Source organism: Camelus ferus, chromosome X, assembly GCF_009834535.1.
Source record: "Camelus ferus isolate YT-003-E chromosome X, BCGSAC_Cfer_1.0, whole genome shotgun sequence".
Classification (NCBI taxonomy): Eukaryota; Metazoa; Chordata; class Mammalia; order Artiodactyla; family Camelidae; genus Camelus; species Camelus ferus.
In genome coordinates, this window is record NC_045732.1 from 89,011,294 (window position 1) to 89,037,254 (window position 25,961).

At 43.0% G+C, this 25,961-nt stretch overlaps 1 protein-coding gene across 1 annotated transcript in view; it reads left to right on the forward strand.

The window, feature by feature from the left end:
* Nucleotides 1-25,406, forward strand: part of PLAC1 (placenta enriched 1) — an 81,308-nt gene extending 55,902 nt beyond the window's left edge. Inside the window, exons 2-3 of the mRNA XM_006194436.2 lie at nt 1,827-1,898; nt 24,702-25,406. Of these exons, the coding sequence (XP_006194498.1) occupies nt 24,760-25,398 (639 nt within the window). The 5' untranslated portion in view covers nt 1,827-1,898; nt 24,702-24,759 and the 3' untranslated portion in view covers nt 25,399-25,406. The remainder of the gene's footprint in view (nt 1-1,826; nt 1,899-24,701) is intronic.
* The last annotated feature ends 555 nt before the right edge of the window (nt 25,407-25,961 follow it).

Here is a 25,961-nt window from a genome sequence, read left to right on the forward strand (position 1 = left end):
GCCTGGTGTCATCCCTGGGAATTTTTGTCAGCCCTGGTGCCCAGGAATGATTCCATCAGACCTGCTGGAAGCTGGGTAGGGCGGCGGCAAGAGCCATGCAGAGCCCTAAGCTCCAGTCCTAGCTCTGTCACCAATTAACTGTCATTCCGAGTGAGCCTTTTAACCAGTCTGTGTCTTGGTTTCTTCAGTGGTTAAAAAGGGACTGTTTGGTGGGGGTGGGTATAGCTCAGTGGTAGAATGCCTGCTTAGCATGCATGAGGTCCTGGGTTCAATTCCTAGTACCTCCATTAAAAAAAGAACTAATACTAAATAAGTAAATAGACCTAATTAAATTATCCTCCCCAAAAAACTTGAAAAATATAGAGGATTAAACAAACAACACAACACAAAAGAGACTGATTTGATGATTTGTCCCTTCCAGCTTTAAAAATAAAAGTCTGTTTCTTAGCTCTGTGTTCAACAAGGAATTGTGTATTTGCAAATCATCTAATTTTATAAATTCTTTCAGGTCTGAAAGGGATCTTAAAGATCATCTAGGCCAACCTCTTTATCGTACAGATGTAGAAACCAAGACCCAGAGGGGAGAAGGGAGTTGCTCAATTAGTGCAGAATGAAGGTTAGAGATCAGGTTTCTCCATCCCCAGTCCACTGCATTTTCCACTACATTTATTTTTAAATCAAAGTAATACATGAGCACGGTTTAAAAATATCAAATAATACATGTAATAATAATGAAAAAAAAAACAGTTCTCTGCCCCATCCCTAGTCCCACTCCTCAGAAGCAACCATTTTTAACCGATTCTGTTTGCAATTCATGCGGTGGTTACTTCAATATCTCTAAATAATACGCCCTACTCCTATGTCTTGATTTATCCATTTTGGACCTTATCTATTGACTCCCTGTTATAAAAACAGGATTTAGCTCACTTAACATTCCTCCCAACCTTCTGTCTTTCCTCCACCTCCCCATGTTTGATAGTATTATCTTTATGAGATTTTTGAATTCACCTTTTAAAATAACATACAGTGAAATTTGCTATTTTGGGTATACAGTTCTACAAGTTTAGACAGAGGAAGTCATATAACTACCATTACAATCAAGACATAGAACAGTTCCATCACCTCCCAAAGCTTCCTTATGCTGCCCTTTGTAATCAACCCCTGATAACCACTGATCTGTTTTATGTTCCTATAATTTTGCCTTTTCCAGAATGTTATAGAAATGGAACCAGAGAATATGTGATCTTTTGATGCTGCTTCTTTTATGCAATATAATTATTTTGAGATTCACGTATCAGTAGTTCTTTTTTTGGTGCTGCTGAGTAGTATTCCGTCGTATGGATATACCAGTTTACCCATTTAGCCGTTGAAGGACATTTGGGTTGTCTCCAGTTTGACAGTATTATTTTTAGCTCATTCCAACTGGTTCCCTTTTAACTTGATTTCATATACCTGTATTTCTATGTCTCTGTGTATCATCCACTATACATGAAGTAGGTCTTCCTTTTCAGAATAGTAAATGCTTTTCACTGGATTTCAAAACATGATACTTTTCATTCATTTAGTCTCAGTGTGAAGTGGATTTAATTTGAGGGCGTCATTTTTCATGGGGCTGAGAGGGCTCGTTTAAAATGCTCTCCGGCAGCCCTAGTCAGGGCTGCTCCTGCAGCATAGAGGCCTTCTCTAGTACCAGCTGTGCTGGTCGCTGGGAAGAGATACATGTACTTTCTGTTCTGACCGTTGCTAACTCAGGCAGTAATTTTGAGGAAAAAGACCTTTCTTCATGTGGATTTCAGCTTTTGTCTGTCATGCTTTTTCTGTTCCAGCTGCCTTCTCCAGTGAGCACAAAACCACATTTCAAAGGAGACTGACAAATTATCCCCAGCTGCCAGAAAGAGGTTAGCTTTCTGTGTGTTCTGTGTCCCCCTTCTCCGATAACTAACAGGTTAACTTTCTAAAGGGAACTGACAAAAGCAGAAATTCTCCTTTCCCCTAGATGGGCTTTTTGCTTTTCTAAAAGATGTGGGTTTCTCATATTCCTCTCCATTCTCACCCTAATTTACACCAGGAAATACAGTGTAAATGATTACAACTGAACCCCTACTGTTGGCAAGATTCATATTAATCATTTTTTAAAAAGCATTTATAAGATCTCAATTATTTTTTAAAAATTTGCTGGCAATGTCTTTCCCCAAAAAGTAGCCATTCAAAAGCTGAATGATGTCATCCTTGACCATAGAGATTTATATGTGGTTATATTTATTTGCATTTTTAACCATTTCTGTATGTGTGGTATCTACCTAGCACTTATACAGCATCACAGGAGTGCGTCTAATACCTAGCATAGTACCCTACACATAGTAGGTGCTCAGTAAATGCCTTCTGAATGGAAATGGTCCAAAATAGTGTCATGTATACATGATGATGAAGTAATGTGTATTAAAGCAGTGAGTCAGGCATTCTCAAATACTGCTAGGCTTGCAAATTGGTACAACTTTCCCACAGGGTGATGTGGCAAAATATGCCAAAGTCTTAACAATGTTCTTGTCCTTTTACCCAGTAATTCTCTTTCTAAGGACTTATCCTAAGAAAATAATAGAGATGCACAAAAAGATATAAATACTAGGAAACTCATTCTATCATTATTTAAAATAGAGAAAAAGTGAAATCAGCTTTAATGCCATCCGTAATATAAAATCCTATGCAGTAACATTTATATTATGAAATTCTCTGTAGTTATTTAAAATCACCTTTAGGAGAGTATTTAATGACACGGGAAAATGCTTACAACCTAAATTAAGTGGGAGATGGGAGGCTACAAATGAACTTACAGTATGAGCCTGAGTGTGTGGGGCTGAGTATGTGTGTGTGTGTGTGTAAAAAGAAGACTGAAAGGGAATAAATGCAAATATTAAGAATGGTTATCTCTAGTTTGTACAATTATAAGTTATTTTAATATTCTAATTTTTGTAATTTCCAAATTCTCTGTAATGAGCTTGTATTCCTTTACAATCTGAAAAATGTATTTTGTGACACTATTTTGGACCATTTCCATTCAAAAGGTATTTACTTTTCATTTGAAAGAAATAAGTACTGTTCTAGTAAGAAGATGTGGAACCACTTCTCAAAGCAAAGTCCACTCTTCAGATGCCACGTGGAAAGTCACAGCAGTGTTTAGTTTCCAGAAAGACAAAATGAAGCCTACAAATCTTTTCCAGTTTAAGTGTTTTAAGCCCCAGTTTGTTATTGAAAGGCAAATGTGTCCATCCTTTTCTCTAGGCCTCGTTAAGTTTCATCCTTCTCTCACCCCACTCCACCCTGCCTTTTTAAACTGCCCAGATCTGTGGAACAAATGTTGAGAAAACTGGAAATAAATAAAATCCAAGGACTTTGCGATACCACAAAGCCCCCCCTTCCTGTGCACTAATGGCCACCTGCCCATTGTACTCCCCAGAGTGGACGGCTGGAGGCAGCCAACATGGACGTTTTTCTGATTCAAGCGTGAAAACAGCAAATGCTCAAAACACAGAAAAACTGAGGAAGTCTGAAAAGATTGAGACACAACACGTACAACCTTCCCTCCCCTATCTTCTTAGCTTCACATAATTTAAACTGGTGGGTTCTGCTGGGGGGGAAAGCTACTAAGTAAAAACTCAGTCATAACAGGCAGATACAGTGAGGACAAGAGATACAGAGATACATGTGAGGACTAGTCACATTTCAAAGAAATCTCAGAATCCAAGAACGTTACAGCTGGAAGGAAAATATTCCAACAAGTATAGAGTTCTTTCCAAATACCAGATACTGTGCTGGGTGCTGATCAAATGTTAGCTCATTCAAAACAATCTAGCAGTGTACCCCATTGTACAGATGAGGACAGCAAAGCCCAGGGAGGGGTTGTGAATTGCCTTAGATCACATAGTTTGTTGGCTGCCAAGCTGGAGCTGGGTCCTACATCTTCCGGCCACTCTCATGTAAAAAGATGGGTTTTTCTAGTATTATCTAGCCCTTCAGCTCCAGATAGTCCAGATACTTACCATGCAAATGTGCTTGGATGTTTCACTAACAGCTCGAGTTAATCAGGTCCACAATCAAACAGGTAGTCTTCCCCTTGGCTCCTAGTCATGCAGGATCTGAGCCAAAGCCTGGCTTTTTACTCTTTTTCATGCCCTCTCCCCGACATAAACAACCTGTTAACAAGTCCTGTCAATTTTTCCTTCAAAAAATACTTCCAAAAAGGTAAAAACTTCCAGTCATAAAATAAATAAGTCGCAGGGATGTAATGTACATCATGGTGACGGTAGTTAACAATGCTATATTGTATATTTGAAGTTGCTAAAAAGTAGATCTTGAAAGTTCTCATCACACACACAAAAAAACATTTGTAACTACGTATGGTGACAGATGTGAACTACACTTATTGTGGTGACCATTTTGCAATATATACAAATATCGAATCATTATGTTGTATGTCTGAAAGTAATACAGTGTTATATGTCAATTATACCTCCAGACCCTACCCAACCTACAAGGCAACCCAACCGCTACCTCCTTAAGAAATCCCTTCCTGACTACTCCAGGCTATACTGCTCTCTCTCTTCTGGCTCCATACAGCAATTCTAGTCTACACCACACAATAGTTTAGCACCTGTCATTCCGGGGCCATTAGCCTTTGTTCAGAAGCATTCATTCAGGAAACAAACATTTATTGAGCGTCTACTATCTGCCAGGCCCAGAGATTGAGAATTCATTTGTCTTGTCTTCTCAGCTAGACATTGAACACCCTGAGAGTTGAGGCTATAGCTTTCTCCACAGCTTCTTAAACACCCATTGCAGCTATGGGCACATATTGAAGACTTGTTTGTTCAAGAGCAGAACAGATTTAAGGAATCTGTCACCAGCTCAGCAGCTGGAGAACTCTTGGGGATGCCTTAATCTATGGTTCTGCCTCAATATCTCACAGGCTCCATGAGCATGATCCACTCACTCAATGAAGACAGCAGATCAAAATGTGACTTTTTAACACCATACCTTTGGAGATAACTGATGAGATTTAACTAATAGGAGATGTAGGATCCAAAATGTCAAGTGGAGACTTCTGCGTCCAAGAAGCTGGAGGAGATGCACTTTTTCCTGTTCTTCTCACTAAGTACAGCTAAAACCCCTGCATATTATATATATAACAAACATAAGAAGACCAAGAAAGGTGGAGAGAAGAAGGCAGACTAGCTAAGGACCTCAGTAACCAAAGAATGACATGGTAGTCAGTTCCCTGGATTTTCTTTTTGCCTCACATATCCCTGGCTGCTGGAGACGCCAGCAGTTCAGAAAACACCAGTGGGAGCAACAGCAACAACAAAATGCCTGCCCTCTCTAGCCAAAGGACCAGGAAAAGGGCAGCTTAGCAAGGAAGAACATTTTTAGACAAATACTGCTATGCTGTACCCAAACACCACAGGGAAACCTGTGACTCCCACACCCGCCCATGCCAACACAGAACAAGCAGGGAACCTGACTTTCTGCCCCAATCTGGCAGTAACAAGGCAGCAGTGCCTTTCCCCTGCCAGAGCAGTGTCAGAAAAAAGAAAACCAGCTAAAACAGAAGGTTTAAATAAGATCCAGCATCTCATTACATGATACCCAAAGTGAACAGTATTCAAACAAAAATCATTCATCATGCCAAGAACCAGGAAGATCTCAAATTGAATGAAAAAAGAGTCAATAGATGCCAAAACCAAGAAAACAGAGATGTTAGAATTATCTGCCAAAGATTTTGAAACAGCCATGATAAAAATGCTTCAATGAGCAATTACAAACATGCTTGAAACAAATGAAAAGAATAGAAAGTCTCAGGAAACAAGGAAGAAGATACAAATAAGAACTAAGGATATTTTAGAACTGAAGAACTCAGTGGATGAGTTCAACAAAAGAATGGAGGAGACAAATGAAAGAAGTAATAAACTCGAAGATATAACAACAGAAATTACACAGAGAGAAAACAGACTAAAAAAGAAGAAAAGAAAAGAGCCTCAGGGAACTGTGGGACCATCAGAAAAGTCCGAGCATTCGTATCATTGGAGTCCCAGGAAGAAGGGAGAAAGAGAATGGGGCCAAAAATCATCGGTAGAAATAATGGCTGAAAGTTTCCAGATTTGGAAAAAGATATAAACCTACATAGTCAAAGAGCTGAAAGAAACCCAAACAAAGTAGACCCAAAGAAATTCACAGTAAGACCTATTATAGTCAAACTTCTGAAAACTAAAGACAAAGAAAAAGATCTTGAAAGCAGACAGAGGAGGGAAGACATTACTTACAGGGAAATAATGTCTTGAATAAGGAATTGGCACACTTTTCAAGCTCTAAAAGAAAAGAACTGCCGACCTAGAATCCTATAGCCCTCAAAAATACCCTTCAGGAATGAAAGGGAAATCAAAATATTCTCAGATGAAGAAAAACTAAGAGAATCTGTCACCATCACACGTACCCTAAAAGAATAGCTAGAGGAAGTTCTCTAAACAAAAGAGGAAATAATAAAAGAAGAAATATTGGAACATCTGGAAGAAAGAACACAATAAACAAAATCATGAATATATCCAATAGATGTTCCTTCCCCACTTGAGTCTTCAAAATTATGTTTGATGAACAAAGGAATCCTCTAAAGCAATGAAAATAATGCTAGGTGAAAATATAAATGAGATGTTACTACCCACCTATTAGAACAGCTGAAATAAAAAATAGAGACAATACCAAATGCTGGAGAGAATGTGGAAAAAATCTCTCAGACATCGCTGGTGGGAACGTGAAATGCTGCAGCCACTCTGGAAAACAGTCTGGCAGTTTCTTATAAAACTAAACACACAATTACCATAGGACCCAGCAATCACACTCCTGGGCATTTATCCCAGAGAAATAAAAACATACGTCCACATAAAATCGTGTACATGGATCTTTCTAACTTTATTTGTAATAGCCCCAAACTGAAAACAACCAAAATGTCCTTCGATAGGTGAATAGTTAAACCATGGTATGGTGAAAAGGAATGGACAACAACTTGGATGGACCTCAAGAGTATTGTCCTGAGTGACAAAATTGTTTGCACAAATCTCTCTACGCCCTCACTCCCCAGCCTCCCTACCCCCAGAACCCTAATTGCAAACATTCTTGATTCGGTTTCCTAGGATTAGAAAGATAAGTTGACAAAACGAAGCACCGCAGGTGATTTCAATTTTGTGGCAGTGTATGAGGAGTGGCTGTCTCTGAAGCAATGTTTCTTAAGTATTAACGTTATCATCTCACATCTGCAAGACGCGCACTGTCGCGCACACAGACACATAGCCAAGGTGTTGGGATTTTCATGCTATGGGATTCTTGCCTCTGTTGACTCCTTTACCTTTTCCTTCTTTTTTGGGGTGGGGGTACTGGGATTGAATCCAGGACCTCGTGCATGCTAAGCACGCGCTCTACCACTGAGCTATTTCCCTCCCCTCCCCACGCTCATTTTCAAAGATGAAAGATAGAGACCCACCTGACCTGTGCTCACATGAGGGGAGAAGGTGATGGCTGGTGGCAGCAGAGGGAAAAGAGTAGCAGGGAAGAGAGGAAGATAACCCCGGTAAGAGTGGCAGGGAGAAGCTTGTGCTGACCTGCGCTCCAGCTCTGTAGCTTTGATCTTGGCCGTTCTGTTGACACACGCTCACTATCTTTCCACCTGCGGCCCCAGCGCTGAGTCTGAAAACTGATGTGGAAATGTCTCTTCTTGAGAGAGGCCTTAAGCCAGACCCCAAGACTAGGTTAGATCCTTGTATTATACACTCTCACAACACTTGACTCTAACCTTCATATCATTTATCACAATTTTAGTTACACGTTTTTGAGATTAACTATTGAATGCTAAATAATGATGTTTTATCTATTTACTGTGTCTCCCACTTGGGATTGTAAACTCCATGCATGTAGGGACCCTGCCTTACTCCACCTTCGTATATTCCCAGGACCCAGCACAGTGCTGGTCTGAAGAAGGTGCTCGGTACGTATTTGTTGGAAGAAAGAAAGGTGGTTAGTAAGAGCCTGGTTGAATTAAACATAGTTACTTAAAATCATATTAAGGAAAATGAACTTTGATTTGGTATTTATTTTCTGTCTTATGAAAATATGCAAAGCATTACTTACCCCACTTCCCACATTCATAAAACTGGATAGATATGGAGATACTCTGGAGCAAAAAGCACTGTTCAAGTCCATGGACTGATAATGAAGCAGTGGCTTCCTACCTTTTTAGGGTGGGGGACCCATTGTACTCTTTGAGGCATGGAATTCAGGCCCTGGAGGTGCTAGGTATGCAAATGTGGGCCCCAGTGCCCATGTGTCCATCATTAGGGGGTCCTTTCCACCCACCAAGGATCCTTCCAAATGACCCAGTGGAGCCCAGGGATTGATGGAACCATGTGCTAGGTTAGAGTGCCTGCCCAGGCTGAATAAGAACTGGTAGGTATCAAAAATTATGGTTTCCATTACCTATATTTCTTTCCCCCGGGAGAATAACTGAGTTGAGTTGGGAGAGCACAAAAGATGTGAAAGGAGACTCTCCTTTTGACTTTGATCTTAGAGCCCGAATTCTGTTTCTCATGCTTCTCTAGGTTTTCCATTCCCTGTCACTCACATTGGAGCCTCCACTCCCACACCAGCCAGCAAGGAAGCCAGATTTTTCCAGTAGGAGGAATGGTGGTAGGGTGGGGGTTGCAGATGTCCCACGTCAGTACATTTCAGGGACAAGTCCAACCTGTTTAGCCTTTAACACAGAAACTTGCCTTTTCTTCTCAATATACCATGATCCAGGCCCAGGCCACCTAGGCTCCCCCATCCCCACCCAGCCCCTTAGGGGAAACAAGGTCCTTGCTGGCTGAGTTCCACAGGCAAGTCCCCAGCTACAATGAACAGCGCTCTCCTCACGGCCACCTGACACCAGAGCGCTTCCTCAACCCTCCCTCGTTCCCATGCTTGCGGGCGGTGCTTGAATTAGCTTTGCTCCCCGGGTCCCCCACTAAGTCAGCTTTTTCCCAAGCTGCCCTTCTGCCTTCTACTGCTCTTGATTGAATTCATCCCAACTTTCTCCTCCCTTCCTCCAGCCTGAGCTTTCTACGTCCTTGAGGATTCTCCCTTTGTCCATCATCCTCTGGTCAGACCATGTTCTCACAAAAGCCCCCTCCCACACCCGTCCTGGGCCAGGGTCCACTCCGCTTGTGTTTGGTTTCCGTGCTCCCTATCTCAGGGAGTTGCCCTTCACCCACCAGCAACTGGCAATCACCAAACACCCACAGGTTCCTGAAATCACCTCAGTCTCCCCTGCCAAGAGGGTCTAATTCCAGTACACACGGAACACGGGAGAGGTTATAGGGGGAAGTGGGCAAGATACAAACATTACCAAGCTTTCCCATGAGTAGTTTTCAGCAAAACAGCTAGAGCTGGGAGTGGCTAATCAAATCTTAACCCATGAAAACCTACTCGAGGGCATTTTGCAGGTCTCCTAGGTGCAGACTTTTTGTATATGAACCTTATTCACAGTACTCTGAGAATACAAATCCCAGAACCTTCTACACTGCGCTTTTTTCCAGGCTCAATCACATGTTTTAAGTGGGGGAAACAGTCCCAGTTCATAAGACCAAGAAATGAGCTCGCAGTTGCTTTATTCTGCAGGAAACTTGCCCCTTTTGCTAGCTTGGAGGTTGAGAAGGGGGAAGGATAGGACAACCACATTGATGTTAATGCCTGTCCCCCTCTGCACCCGCCTGCCACCTTGAAACCCAGCAGGTTTCATAAATAAGCGGACGTACCAGGCAGAGGTCATCGTAAGTAGCACATGAATGAAGTCAGAGAGAAAGGAAAATTGGGAAGGCTCAGGCAGCCCTAAGTGCAGTGCTGGAGGTGAGGAGGAGGAGAGGGGAGGGAGCCAATGGTGAGATGACCTTGGATTCTCCTGGAAAGAAGGGGCCTTTCACAGCCCAGCCCCAAGCTCACTTCACGGCCCCTCCGGTTTAACAGCTGAGACTGCGTTCCCACACTCACAGGTGTGATATCCCGGGCACCTGGGTTGAACATCGCTCTCACCCTTCCCGCAATTAGCAAATCACTTTAAGAGGAATGCTGTATATTTTTTCCAACGGATTTGCTCACGATGAATTTAAAAATTTAGAAGATGATGAGCTTGTTTACTAAATCAATTATGTACGTTTGGATCCATTTGTCGTCCCTTCCTGTGAAGATGCTGTCTGCCTCCCGTCACTGTGGACTCCACTGTGGACTCCAGAAGCAGGGCACTGGGGTATGAAAATGTGAGTCGTTGGTCTTCTTGGACCCAAAAATTATTTACAGAACACAGGATTTACAGTCAGGAAGGATTTTTTTAAACAGAAATGGGCAAATCCTAGATACTCTCTCTGTATACAAACCTCCTTTCCAACAGTTATGAAAGGACATTTTAAACTTTAAATAAGAGCCCTGTTGGCGGTCCATCCTCAATGCTTAGTTCCATCAAAACATCGTGTCGTGTTGAAGAGAAGGAGGTCACATAAGAATTGCCACCTTTTGGTCCTGAAATCTCCCCTATAACGCTGTGAAGTAGGCAAGGGTCTTTGTTACGCCCCTGGTTCACTGATGTCAAGGCATAAGCTGGTAACGTACACCGAGGGATAGAATTCAACCTGAGGTTCGGCCAGTTTGAATAGCTCTGTACAGAAATCCAACTTTAAATTCTACCCTCCATCGAAGTAGTCCCCTGCAGCTGCTGTCTCCCAGCTGCTCAGCCAGCTGCCATTAGACCAAAATTACCCCCACCTCGGGGTCCCCTCCACACACTGTGCGGGGCTCATCCACTGACCCATTAGCTAGAATTGCCCACATTGGAAGTCAGCTCTGTTTTTCACCAATTTTTTTAATTTAAAGAAAAAAAAGGGGGGGGTAACTTACAGATACCCCTCACTCGCAGCATGTATGGAATGAGATGAAACAACAGCTTGCTGAGTCAGACCCCAAGAACCAGATCAAGCCAGAGATGATGTAAATGTGGAACCAATCAAGAAGTTACATGTGTTAGAAAGGACTGGCTTAATGGTTCCCTTTAAAATATTGTTTGAATTTTCAATCACATCATGTAGGGTGGAATCCTCACATTCTTTTTCCAGTTCTTTGTTGGTGGTGGTTTTGTTTATTTTGGGGGAGAGGTTTGGCCTGTTTTTATGTGTCAGTTGCAGAATTGGTGGGCCACTAGAGATTGAGTGTGACATGGATTGGGGCTAGGAGGTCACAGGGAGCAAGAGGTCAAGAATCAAGGATTCAGGATTGGAATCACTGTTGCTTCTGTGCTGAGAGGTTGTCACACAGGCAATTAAGTGTATATTAATTTTCCAGCCATGTAGTTTGAAAATCAGCACATCAAATAAAATATTTAACACCCAGGAAAAGCCAAATGCACATTCCTGCATGTGCGTCCGTAAGTGGTATTTTTATGGAAGGAAACCTTATTTGAAACAAATGTCAGAACAGAAGTTGAGCTTATGAAAGGCAGTGGGAAACCACAGCACATAAGGTTTTCAAACGTTGCCTGTAAAAAGCATAATCCTCAGCCTCAGTGCCTTGCCTGGTCAGCACGCATGTTCAGTGTCGTGTTGATCCACCTGTGGGTACAGGTGTCCTACTCGCTTGCACGCCGTTCACGGCAAAACCTGGTAGTCATGTTGCTTGCGTGTGTGAAGTAAGAAGTGGGGGTGGACTAGTGGATCTGTCATCTGGCACCCCAACTGCTCAGCCTTGAGACAGGAAGGGGATTTCCCAGTGATGGGTGGGGTTCTATCTGGATCTCCCTGGAGGAGCTTCCAGAGACCTGCATTGAAATGAAGCTATTGTCTGTTCACAGCTGAGAGATTCGGGTGCTCTGAACCCAAAGTGGGGATCCCCCATCCTCCACACCCCTAGCTTCTGTCTGGGTCTCTTGGTTGGGGTGTGAAGGGTCTTGCACGTAACCTATGCAAAAGGAAGGAGAGGATAGGGGTTGGCCACAGTCCATGGCCAGGGGAGGCCCCTGAGATACAGAGATGTGGGTGCAGAGTCAGGAAATGTTGCCAAGACTCTCAACTCTCGTTTCTTTCTCTCCTTTCCCGGATGCCTGCCCGCCGCCGCCTCTCTCTTTTCATTCACTTGTACATACATTCCTCAAGTATTTACCGAACACCTATTTCAGGCATGAGCCTGGGCTAGCCAGGGCACGAGTACACAGAAGGCGCTTGTTTTCTCCTCTCCCGCTCAATGGGTCTCCTCTCCTCTCTCGCCCCATAATTCAGTGGTAACAGGGGTGGATGGAGGAAGATCCAAAATTCATCCCTGTAGGAGACATCTGCGCCAGGAATTTCCGGCAACCCCCGAGGAGAGTGGCAGATTGATGGGACTCTAGTTGGGACTCACAAGGGGGTGGAGGGAGGTAAGGGTGGAAGGAAGACGCAGCCAGGCTGTCTGCCCAAACCTATCCTATAGCTTATGGGGCACTTGCTCTGTGCCAGGTCCTGAATGTGCCTTTTCTCATACCTCATTCAATCCTCCAGTCCTGTGAGGCAGTTTCTATCACTGGTCCTGTTTTTGTTTTGTTTTGTTTTTTTAATAAGGAAACTGAAGCCAGGAGGGGGAAGTGACTTGCCCAAGGTCACCCAGCTAGGAAGCGACAGAGCCCCAATTCAAGCTTACATCTATCTCCAATGCCCAGGCATATGAAAAACTCTGAATGTGGTTTAGACATCAGCATGAAAATAGATTAGGAGCTTCTAAAAGATGCTACGAGCCCTGTTTCTCTGTGCAGTTTTACTTGAGTTTCTATATTCAAGAATAATGATTTTGAGGGGGCGAGGATAGCTCAGTGGTAGAGGGCGTGCTTAGCGTGCATGAGGTCCTGGGTTCAATCCCCAGTACTTCAATTTTTAAAAAAACACTATTGGACTAGATCTTTTTAAAAAATATTTTAAAACAACACAAATTAAAAAAAAAAAAAAACGATGAGTTAAGCCACTGTCTCCATAACCTCCTCCCCAAGACCACTTACTATCGCCAATATCCAATTAGCCTAGAAATCTGAAGGATGTGTCCATATTGAGGAAATCATAACAAGAATATTACTAGCATCAAATTTCTAGTCACCTTTATAGGAGCATGGACTCTTAAGATGATGAAGTAAAACCATAAATTCTTGTATTTAGAAGTAATAAGTGCTACTTAAAACTTGATTTTTAAAAAATGCCCCCTAGGTTGACAGTCTTCCACCAGCAAAATCTCTCAAAGGAAAGCAAAAATCCTCCTTCCTGAAAATCAGTTTATTTTATAAATAATGATAAGGTGGCCCTTTTGAAAGTGTTGCTTAATTAGAGAGTTGGAATTTAAACATACATTACTGGTGAGGGATGAGTTCCAAATGACCATATCCCCTGATAAACACAAACCTTCATGTTTCCTTAATCAACTCCTTCCCGTCTAGTTCTGTAGCACAAACACCAAAGAGTCAGGGCGGCCGCCATTTTGTGCTGAGAGTTTCTCTTTCCATTTTCCAAGGAAGCAAAGAGCAAGGAATGTCTCCCTTATCTCTCAGTCCACTGTCCGGGGTTGTGCCCTCTGAGGACTTATTCTATTTCAGCTTCTACCTCTAGGCAGTCAGAAAAATGACTCCAAACCACCCACAGAATGAGCACCTGCTTCAGTGATGGTCCCAATGTGAACATGCTAATCCCTGGGTTTAGGAGAGGTTCGTCTTCCACACAAAACGGTCAGGCCCTTCTAACGGGTCAGCCCTGCTGGCTTTAATAGCCCAGTCTTGATTTCTAACAGGTGGGTGCCACAGTTGTTCAACTCTTCTTATGAGCCAGTGCATGGCTCAAACAATGTAAGATTCTTCATAAAGCATATGAGAGAATGCCAGATGGCGTTATTGGGGGAGAGAAGCTCAGTGTCTTTCTCCAGCATCTCGAGCTAGTGGCTTTGACCAGGAACGAAGAGCACTCCAGGCCCTGCTGCTTTCTTTATACTCACTAAGTGGGTTTTTTTTTAAGTGAGTGCTAAAATGTTTGTGAAAACCCAACTTTTGTCGGGGCACCAGGCTGCCCAGCTCCAGTTGTTTAGAACGTGGAACGAATGTGAAGTCTCTTTTGGCTGTCTGTTCTCTTCCTCCTCCCGTCCAAGCCCTGTCTGGAGCTTCACAAACACTCCGGCCTGGTAAATGAAGCTCGGCATTCCTCTTAAAGACATGATGAAATCAGAAAGAGACACAATCTCTGTCCTCAGGGTGGAATTAGGAACATGTGATTCTCTACTTCTGTGACAGATGTAAGAATTTGAGAATGCACGATACCCTTTTCCCAGTCAGAAAGATTTTGGGGGTGAGCTTGCAGGCCATTCTTCATAGTCTGGGGTTGCCAGATTTGATGGCTTTGTACAGAAGTCATACACATTTCCCTTGTCATGGGGGAGACGTGATTATACCGAAGTCCTGAGGTGCATTATGTTAGGGGTAACCAGTCCGCTCGTGAAATAAATGTGTTACATTGAAATCAGAAACGACTGCTTGGTCTTTAGAAGTCTGAAATACAAGGAGTGATAACAGTGATCTAGAATGATCTTCTCTGCATGCTTCTGAATTTCTGGCTCTCATTGATTGCCCTTTTTCCTTGACTTCCCCTGCTTGGAAAGTTAATTTCCTCACCTTCCTGTCACCCTAGACTCTGATCCCCATAAACAATCTTTGCCTCTTTTTTTTTTTATGTCCTCTTTGTTAAACACCTTCCTGGTGTCACCTTCTTAGTGTTGGCAGATACTAGAAAGAGAACTCCAGAAGCTCTGAGAGCGTGGCAGATGCTTCCAGTCCTGTCTTTGCCACTTGCGAGCATTTTGTCTTTAATGAGCTACCTAAACTATCCGATCTTTAATTTCTTCTTCTGTAGAATGTGGCCCTTACTAAGAGTACCTACCACACAGGGTTACTGTGAGGAGTCAATGAGATATTGCAAGTAAAGCCCCTTAGAACAGTGTCTCAGCAAATGTTTGCTTCCTTCCTTCGTTCTTCAGCGGAATCTCAGTTTCTACATCAGACAGCTGCCTGCGACACACAGCCTTGTCTAACGGGTGGACTTGGTTTCTGTTATCGCTCCCGTAACTTAGGAGTAGAAAGCAAACTTTAAAAAGTAACAAGAGAAACACAGATGACACACTCAGCTGCTGTCTAGCTGGGTCTACCCTCTCTAGCCTGTGAATACTCTGTTCTTCCTCTTGTCATTTTCAAATCTGGGGCTATTGTCGAAAGTTCAGTCCCTGCCCCTCGCTACCATTTGCCATCTTGGAGCCGCCCTCAGCCTTCCGCAGCTGTGGGAAGTTACTCCCAGAGCTCTGGTACTCCCTTGGCTGAGTTTGAGAGTCAGTTCTGCTCTATCTCCTAAATAGCCAGCCATCAGCACTGATGCAGAATTCACCACGTATCTTGGAGCAGTAGCCCACAGGTCAAGCCACTTCAGGACTTTCCCCTCCTTTCCACAGTGGTTAGCTCATCATGGCATCTTACAATTTTGAGTACAGTGTAAAGGGGGAGAGAAGCCAGGCAGGCTGCTGGGAAGGCTGGAGGCCCAGAGCCTCTCTGCCCTTCGGGGCCACTATTCCCACAACTTTAACATGTGATGTTTGTCTTTGAGGACCTTACAAAAGAGCTGCAAGGATCAAGGGAGATAACAGGAGAGGGCACACTCCAAGGGAGGAGCGTCTCTATACAAATAAAAGATAGGCAAATTAAAGAAAACCTTTGAGATTTATTGCCATATGTGACTCATGTATGTTGAAACAAACTTTCAGAAATCCTGGGATTCTGCACTTGCTTAGAACATTGCAAAAAAACATAAACATAAAATAAAAGTTGTTCCTTTCTAGGTTAAATAGAAAATATTTATACGTTTGATCACTTGCCCTAGAGCTGTGCTAGGGCCTCCATAGATGGTAGTTCCAAGGAGCAGAGTCCCAGCCTTTGTCAAGAGAATCCCTGGTGCAGGGCTCTCTGAGATCATGCTGCTTAGAAAGGCCATGTCAGCCCCCCACCGTTTACAGCTGGACAGTAAGCTCCATTCTGAGTATTTACGTCTATATATGACTCCCCTTCCCTTCTCCCCTGGCACCTTGCCCTTGTAATTGCCACCAATATCACTAAGCTCCAATCACAACAAAAACGTGGCTGAGGGCTCAGGTCCCTGTCAGGCAGTACGGTATAGTCTTGTGTATTTCCGGAAGACCTATGTAAATGACATACACATGGGTGCATGGTGTGTATGTGTATGTGTGTGTTCCTTCGCCTGTGTTCATAATATATGCATTAATTACAACCACATTATGATACACAATTATGAACACATTATGAATTATATGATAGTATATTATGAACACATGCTTGGGAACACACACATGGCATCCTGTGTTTGAGCCTTCAAGACCCTCTAATCTCGCCTCCCACATAGGACAGGCATCCTGACAAGTGGCCACCCAACCTCTACCAGAACGCCTGCCGAGAGCCAAGAAAACTTAGTTCTACACCAAGCTTCTCTGTTCATTTTTGGGCAACTTTTAGACTTAGGAAAGTCTAAATGATATTACACTGAAATCCCCCTCCCTAATTCCATTCTCTTGTAAGTGCCCAGGACCGGCACTGGCACCCCTTTAGACTGGCTCTTTTCTCTCTAACTTCCCGTCTCCATTCCTGGTTAGTCATCATCTTTCTAATCCCAAATGGAATTTAATGTTGCAGCAAGACACAGAGTCAGAACATTCATAGTTTCAAGCTCTTATCTCAGGAAGGAAGCACGTGTGTCTGTTCAGTTTGTTGGAAAAATGTATTTATTAGTTTGCTAGGGCTGCTGTACAAAGTACCACAAAGTGCGCAGCTTTAAACAACAGAAATGTGTTCTCTTCGTGGTTCTGCATCTAGAAGTCCAAGATCAAGGTGTCAACAGGGCTGTGCTCTCTCTGATGGATTATGTGTATATTTTAACCAGATACTAATTGCATAGAAAATGCACCAAGCCAACACTCTGCCCCAAGTATTTTGATATTACCAGGATAAGGACCCATCACACCCAAAAAATTAAGCTTGTGTTTTATATAAAAGGTACAGATGACAGAAATGGAGAGTGATATCTGCCAGTGAAATACATAGCATATGTGGAGATGAGGTAACTTGAAAGCATTTGGGGGCACACTCAGATTGTGGGGACACTGAAACAAAACCTGGAGTTGGCCTGGATCTCTCTCTCAGCCTGGAGTTGGCAGAGTGGACTGAGCCAGCCTGGCCCGGAGTGAGCCAAGGGCCAACTTGCGGTAGGGGAGACTTAACCCATCTTGCCTCCGATTTCCCAGGAGCCTCTGGCATTTTCTGATTTCTCCCTCTGTGCTCGGAACTGGTGGTGGACATGTAGATGTGCTCTGAGGAGGAACAGCTCTCCAGCCCGTGGTCTGGTTCCCCCATGTAGCTAAGGGAATCCATCCATGGGCCACTTCAGGGGGCTGTGTCCACTTGCCTCAGTCAGCCTGGTGACTCCGGGAAGCCCGTTCTAGGCACCCCATCACTCCTCAGTACCTTGTGGACCCGAGACTTCCGGTTCTGCTTGTGCTGTGTCTCTCAGTTGCCTGGACGTGGTCTGGGTGTGCTTAACAATTTCTTCTCTCCTCTCATGTAAAGCCAGACCAGAGGAGAGTTGCACCTTATCTTCTCTCTAGAGGTTGACTTTGTTCACTTGCCTGAGACCATCAGAGTGGAGAGATCCTGTGAATCTACCACTAAATCCAGGCATGCTGACACTGATTGTGTTTGGTTGCTTGACAGAAGGAAGGAGTCTAGTGACCAGGGTTGGGAAGTTAGTGCAAAATGGGCTGGCTCCATTTGGAGTGGCTGGCTAGGAGCTAATTGAGACGGCAGTGGGTACCACTGGGCTGGGCAGACATACAGCCCTTGACATCAGTGAGGCCAGCAGGCAGGCAGGTGGGTAAATGGGCAGGGGCCATACACGTTCTACCAAGAAAAACTTTACTGCTACCCTAAGCCTTCAACTGGGATTTTGGGGAAGGAGTGGAGGAGAGGTTTAGCCAATAACCAGATTCGGGGCCTTAGTGGCTGGACGAGGAGGCACAGGGGAGAGTGGCAATTTCTGGTGGTCATTCATTGATTCCTTCATTCTTTAATTCAACAAATATTTACTGAGCACTTACCATGTACCAGATACTAAGTAGACCAAGACTCAGTTCCCTAAGGAATTTACAGTCCAAGAATTAAGAGATGGGGGGAAATAGTAGGAATCAGGGAAATAACAGGAAATAGATTTGCACTTGGGCTTTCCTTTCTCCTTAGTGTGTATGTCTGTCTGTTCATCTATGTCCATCTGTCCATCTGTGTATGTGTGTGTGAGAGAGAGAGAGAGAAATTTGCTCTTCCCACAACGTCCTGGCCACAGAGCAATGCATCTTTACCTAGTCCAATACACATGCAAGCCTCCCGAATTGTAGGCTCCCTAACAATGGCCAACGGCCTTCCTATCAAAGGAACCTTTTCTAAACCTTTTCTCCCTCTCAGGAGCCAAAAGATGTTGAATGGCCTCAGTCAAGATGTACATACACACCAAGTGGCCACACTCTGGGTGGGGCATACACAAAGTAGCTTTGGGTTTTGGAGAGCTGCATATTGGTCAGTTCAGTTAAAAATCAAGCAAACAGCCTGTAAAGTCAACTGTGGTTTGATTTGGACTTAAGCCATCCTTCAGCTGGGGCCGTATACGTGCACCTCGCTTTACGAAAATCTGTACTCAAAAATCCCAATTTTGAAAGGGAGCAAGGAATGTGCCTGACCATTTTTGAAAGCCACCTCGAGCCCTCATTTATTGACACAGGTGTATCAAAGAGGTGGTGAAGCCCTTGAAGCAGTGTCTGATTCAATCCTCTGCCTTCTGATGGTAACAGCCGGAAATCATCCCAGGGGACAGGCCTTTATCTGGTTTGGGCAGACCTCCAGGGACTACTAATGGGTTAAAAAGGCAGCCGTGCTGCTGTGAACTTGAGAGCACTGCACAGACAGAAACTTACCTTGTCTTTTAGAATGAGAAGGGACTCTGGGGCTTTGTGGCAAAGGGTGTCGTTTTCTGAAAAATCAAACTCAAATAAATTATTAAATTAAAGCATAAACTGAATTAGGGGCATGCATTTGGGATTTTCCTTACATTTTACAGAAGTTATGAAATACATCCTTTCGTTCAACTTTAAAAATTAAACGAACTCAGCTTCTCTGCACGACAAGGAAGGAGTTCCCATGACCCGATAGTTGCAATTTCCACTAAAGTACGGCTTTCTGTATTTATTTGGAAATACTTACATTCAGTCAGGGTATGGTTTACCCTTGTTGCATAGCCTTATTATGGTTTGATTTCACATCACACTCCTCACCTTTTAGTGACCAAATTTATGACCCAATGAAAACTTCTCTCTCTTACAAGGAGCTTGGACTCTTATTTCTTTCGCAACCTTTATTTGTGCATGAGATGAACCATGACATTTAAACTATGCTTGATAGCTTAACAGATTATAAGAACAAAACCAGATGGCCCAAACAAAAATAATGCTTTGATTGCTTTCAAATTCAACGTCAAAAATTAAAAACAGCTTTCAAAAGGCCTTTTTTCCAGAAATGACTTTGGATCATATATATATATATAGATTCCCCCCCAACCCCCCCCCAAAAGCCCAAATTATATAAATCAGAAATTTCATAATGATTATTTGGATGTTGAGGAAAGTTTTCTTCTTTTTTTTCTTTTCCATATCTCCCAATTTTTTCTACAGTTTTTTTCTACTTTTAGAATCAGGGGGAATAAAACACTTTTAATGATTACTTTTTACTTTAATTTGAATGAAAGCTTTCCTAGGGTTGAGTCAAGGTGTTTCCCTCAGTTGAGAGAATGGACACTGTTAAGCATTAGCAGTTCCTAATTCCTCTTTCTCGCCAAAGCTTCAGAAGGTTGGAAAACTGAGCCAACCTCAGATTCTTTAGAATTCATGTAAATTCTACAAAAGCAGTTATTTCGTTTTCTAACTCACTTTAAGATACCTTCAACATCATTAATACAATCACAATTCTCACTTTCTTTGAGAGCAGCTAAGCAACTAAGTCTTCAAAACTGGGCCTCAATTTTAAAATGTTCCCAAACCTTGAGACAGTTTCTGGGCAAAGGCAAAATGTGACTATCTGAATTTCTCAACTCAAGGATCCACAGAGTGTTAGGATCCTTTCTTCTGCTCCTATTTTGTAAAGGAATCTTTATTCCAACTCAGATTCATTTTTCTTCAAATCAGCTGCAAAAGAGTGAACAAACTTTGCTGCAAATCAACGCCCTGACAGTTATATTTCCCTGAGATAATTGCATACTGCTTTGGAGTTTCCTTTTCCCCTCTGTTTCCTTTTGTTTTGACAACAAGATTCTGGGAAAACAATATACAAATGATAACTATGCTGTCATGAGTATACTGAATTTTAAAAATATATAACTGTCGACCCAAAAAGCTTCCAGGACCCTATGGAGTGAATTCTTTTTCCAAACTGTTCTCAAACCAGATGTGGAAATGTTTAGCTAATTCCCCTCTCCATTCCCCTTGCAAAGAGTTCATATGTGTCTCTAATGACATCAGAGGAGGTGGGGAGGCAAAAATCCTGCCTGCTTTCAAGGAGATTTGTGTTACACGTCTCAATTCACTCACCAACATCACAAAACTAATTTGGACTTCAGCTTTTGTCTCTCTTAAAAAGAATCTCTTTTTTCCTTGAGATTAAAAATGCTCTACATTTAGATCAATATTCAATCTCTTTCTTGTAAGACACTAACAAACAGAGTTCATATTCCCGGAACAAAACGTTTCATACTTTTTTAACGTAAAGGATTCATTAAGAATTAGGCTTATTAGGAAATTTTTTTAAGGGGGGGGAGGAGGAAAACTCTTTCCAAGGAACCAATGGAAAATGTATATGCATAAACCACATTTAGAAAAACAGAAAGCTACTGTACTCTGGAGCTGCAAGGAAAGCAAACATTTTGCATCCAGGTGTCATTAGCAGCTCTGATTTTGCCAGCCTCTCTGTAGCTCAGTTCAGGACTGTATGTACCAATAGCCAAGCCCTGCGTGGCTATACAAATACGTCTAAGCTCATTGCTTCTGGAATGTCGTAGGGATAATTTGTAATTAAGCCAAAATGGGGCTATGATAATGCAAACCCTGAGATCTGCTTTCTAACATCCCAGCCGCCGCTGAGAAGTTGGACAATAGTCCCAAGGTGAGCGTTCCCCTCTCTGCATCTATTTCTTCCCCAGTCCTCAAATCCCTCAGCTCCTCGGATGCTGTGCACAGCCCCAACTATGGCTAAAAATACCTTCAGTTTGGCACCCCGGCACAAGTCTCTCTTCTGGCATCCCTTTCCCATTTCTAGCCCTTCTTCCCTCTTTTCCCTCTGCCCCCCTAATCAGAGCCCACCCTCTGCCTCCCCATCCAGGATCCCATTCTGCCAGCACATCTCAGCTGGATGTTAGGAAAGCCAGCTGATTTGATGAATTCACACTGTGTTGTGAATGACTTATAACCAATCCCCCACCCACCCACACACACACACCCTCTCCCCTTCCCTGGGAATTGCAGGCAGCAAGGAAGGGAGGCTGCCCAGTTCCGATGATCTGTAGTCAGCAAAAGGGAGCAACTCCCCAGGAGTAGCCTCAGCAAGCTCATTAGCAAGTGCATTCTCCTCCCCTCCGGATCCCCCAGCTACTCCCTCTCACCTTAGAGATGCAGTCTTAAACGCGGTTCTCACTGACTTCATTTTTCAGTTTTATCTGAGCGCAAAGGTATGTTGTCACACACATTGATTGCTCCCATCTTGTGGTACTCTCTTCCTGGCTGTAAGAAAATCAGAGGAAACAGATTCTGTCCTGTCTCAGTTAGGAAATTTGTGCTAACTAAACCCCCAAACTCAGGGATTTCTAAACCCCTAAACCCCTTCCTTCAAGACTGATTCAGCGTGATGTAATTCAAAAAGTGGATGTTGAGAGGAGCGGTGAGGTAGTCTAAAATGATTGGTTGGGGGACGACTGTCTTGTTTCTCAGAGAGTCTGGGCTTTTTATAACTCTCTTTGGATTATCCAGGAGAAGAAAGAGAAGGGAGGAGGATAGAAAGATGCTTGAGGGAGGCAGAGGAAGTAAATGGCTAACTCCCTGGACAAGAACAGAGCCTTAAACTTGAGTCTTGGTTTTTAGGTTTGAACAAGAAAATTGGAGTGGAAGGATTGTTTCCTTGACCTATTCCAGAGATCAGTTAAAGGGGAGGTTTTTGTTCAGGACAAACAAGTCCAGGCTGTGAGATGATGTGAAGGAAGAAGGAAAGAGGGAGAGAGCCAGAGAGAAAGGCACTCCTAAAACCAGCTCAGGGCAAAATGGTCTTCCTTAGACCACGACAAAAGTGCAACAGTGATGGCGTGGTGATCTCAGCTTCCAGAGCAAGTTTGTTTATTTAACTGTTGAGTCATTATCCAGGACCAGCTGGCATCAGAATTTACTTTTTTTGGAAGAGGAAGGTGTTGTCATCGTATTTTGTTTGTTTGGCTTTTTTGGAGGGGTAAGAGGGCTGGGTTTTTTTTGTTTGTTGCTCCTGCTTCTGGCTGTTTTTTTTTTTTTTTTAATTGAAGTACAGTTGATTTACAACGTTGTGTTAGTTTCAGGTGTACAGCAAATTGATTCAGTTGTATATATTCTTTTTCAGATTCTTTTTCATTATTATTACAAGGTATTGAGGGCAGTTCGCTGTGCTACACTTCTTGCGCTTCTGGGTTTTTTGGGTTTTGTCTGTTGGTTGGTTTGGTTTGGGGTTTTTTGCTTCACGAAAAACAAAAAAGCAGTCCTAAGACATTTCGGAACAAAGAGGAAAGGAAGGAGCCGGTAGATCCCTTAGGCTTCTCTTTACACCCCAACACCCCCAAGAGAATGAGAGAGGGAGAGAGAGCAAGACTAGACTGGTACCAATCAGATCAAGTGTCTGATGCCAGGCCACTGCATCTATAAACATGTGAGTGCTGCCATGGTTTCCATTGAAGAATGCAGCAAACTCATCAATATTCAAAGGAAGAGAAAGATTTTGCGAAGAGTTGCGATTTTGCAACTGAGGAAAAGAGGAGGAAAGAGGCATCTTGGGATGCTTTTTAGCATGCTGCTGGGCACATAGTAGACACTCAATAAATATTAGTGGAAGAATGAATTCATGTAGGCAGAGATTACTTAACTGAGCAGGGAACAAAAGTTAAACCCTGCATAGACATTTCCTTTGAAATCGTAGGCCCTTTTCTATTTGATTTATGTCATTTTCACTTTTAAAAGGAAAGCTGAGTCGGACAATATTTGATGCTATTCCTCGTCCCTCGCCTTTTCGTGCGTCACCTCTTTCTGATACTTTTGACACTTGTTCTTAGCATTACTCCCACTGCTGTGCCTGCCGCTCTTTAGGAGGCAAAAGGCAACAGGACTGGGGAGCTTCCTATGGAAAAAAAATTTAAGACTAGTGCAAATCAAAGAAGAATGTTAAGCAAAGCATATGACTCAATGAGGAGGTGCAAACCACGGCCACAAAGAACATTTTAGGTGGTTTCTAGTCAATCAATTTGGAAGGGGCACACCCAAGACTTGCTTTCTTTAATATGGGGCTTTTGTGTAGTTTTCCTATTAATATGGCTGGAAAAATGTCCAATGAAAAACCAGGTCATTTTTGTTTCTGCAATGTCACTGTTTTACAAGGTGTCCTGACTAATGCAGCAGAGACTCTGATGGTCAGAATGACTTAGGAAGTATTCATTTGGTCATTTTAAGTGAGTCACTTGGAAAACTTTCAGTATTTGGTTGTCAGGAATAAACCACAATTTCTTTTTAGGTTTTCATTTAATTAAATGTGTTGCTAACCCAAAAAAAGCAATAGGGAGAGGTTCATTAGTATGGTATACAGGAGGACACTGGAGCCCTTAGAAGGGAAGTCCTGTCAGCTTGAATTAAACCGTTACTTCCTGTCGCCATTAAATGTTTGGCATAAAAACTGTTTTGTTTTCTTTTTTTGTTGGGGTCGCACACAAAGGGATGTTACTCCTGATCAGTGTAGACTCTCATTCTGTATGTAAGGCATTTCTGTTTTATGCCAAAACAACATGGTAAAGTCGCATAAAGAAGCCAATATAGTCATCTATGAACACGTGAGTGCCAACAATCTAATTAAAATTCACTTCTCTCTCTCAGAAGAATCTCTTCCTTTACTTTTAATTCTTTTTTTTTTCAGTTTTACTGAGGTAGAATTGATAAATAAAATTGTAAGCTATTTAAAGTATACAACGTGATGATCTGACATACGGATACCTTGTGAAAGGATTCCCCCCATGAAGTTAATTAACACATCTCTCACCTCACATGTGTACCTTTTTTTTTTTTTTTTTTTTTTTGGTGAGAATATTTCAGTCCTACTCTCTTAGCTTTTTTTTTTTAATGCTTTGGAAATAGCCTTTTGTGTGGTTTTTTTTTTTTTAATGGTCAGGTTTGAACTTTCAATAGGAAACAAGATGATTTGTCTTTTGTGTTTTTGTGTGCTCTAGAAATCCTCGCCAGACAGCTTCCTGTTTCCTGAGAGTCCTTACCTGATCCGCTACAGGGATGAAGGTTTTCGAGCTGATAAGAGGACTGGTCACCCTCACCTTTGTGTTTTCGGCCTGTTCCGGACAAAATCCAATGACTGTACTGTGCTCTATAGACTGGTTCATGGTCACTGTCCACCCCTTTCTGTTGAACAACGACGTGTATGTACACTTTCATGAGTTGCACTTGGGCCTAGGTTGCCCTCCCAACCATGTTCAGCCACACGCCTACCAGTTCACCTACCGCGTGACCGAATGTGGCATCAGGGCCAAGGCTGTCTCTCAGGACATGGTTCTCTACAGCACCGATTTGCACTATGCTTCAAAGGGTACCTCATCTAAGTATGTGATCCCAGTGTCGTGCACAGCCCCCCAGCGTTCCCCGTGGCTCACTGTGCCCTGCGCCATGAAAGGCACCGGTGGGGAAGAGACCACCACCCAGAATGGTGAGACATGCTATGAGGTGTTCACCTTGTCCCAGTCTAACCAGAGGCACAGCTGCAATTGCCCACCTCGTGTCTTCAGTGAAGAGGGGCGTACCCAGGCCCCACGTCGCCGAGCAGAGGCTCACGAGGGCCATTCTGTGCAGTTTTTGTCCTTTGCCAATACTTCTGAGACTTGGTCTCGTCGCACAAATGATCCGATTCATTCCATGTGATCCCTAGGTTTCGGGTCTCCTGTAACTGCTCTTTCTAAAACTGGCATGTAATATTGACTAATATCAGGCAAATAAGTGCTCTTGTGGCCCTCTTATGAGTGCTTTTGAGAAAGAGCAGCTCGTGGTCATTTCATGAATAAAGCTTTTTTATACTTTTGAATCTTTTTTAAGAGCAAAAATAAAATTCTGATGGCGTAAAAATCTCAGCAGGGTGTTTTTATTTCATAAACCCATACATAGCTTCTACTATGGGCCACACACTATTCTAAGTGCTTTACTAATGTTAGCGCCTGGTCCCTTCTCTCTGGGATGACTTCTGTCTCATTTAAGGTCCCCCAACTGAATCCCTCCCTCTGTATCCCCATGTCCCTTAGATGCTATACAACTCAACTTAGCACTTAGCTATATAGTTTCTTAGCTAGACCTATCACTTTTGTGTATCACTTTTCATCCATGGAAGGCATAGTTTGAATTAGTGATTCATAAACCACCAGCGGTTCTAAGAATCACTCAACTCACATCCCACCAACTAGATGGTAAGCTCCTGAGGCCAGGGGCCGGAT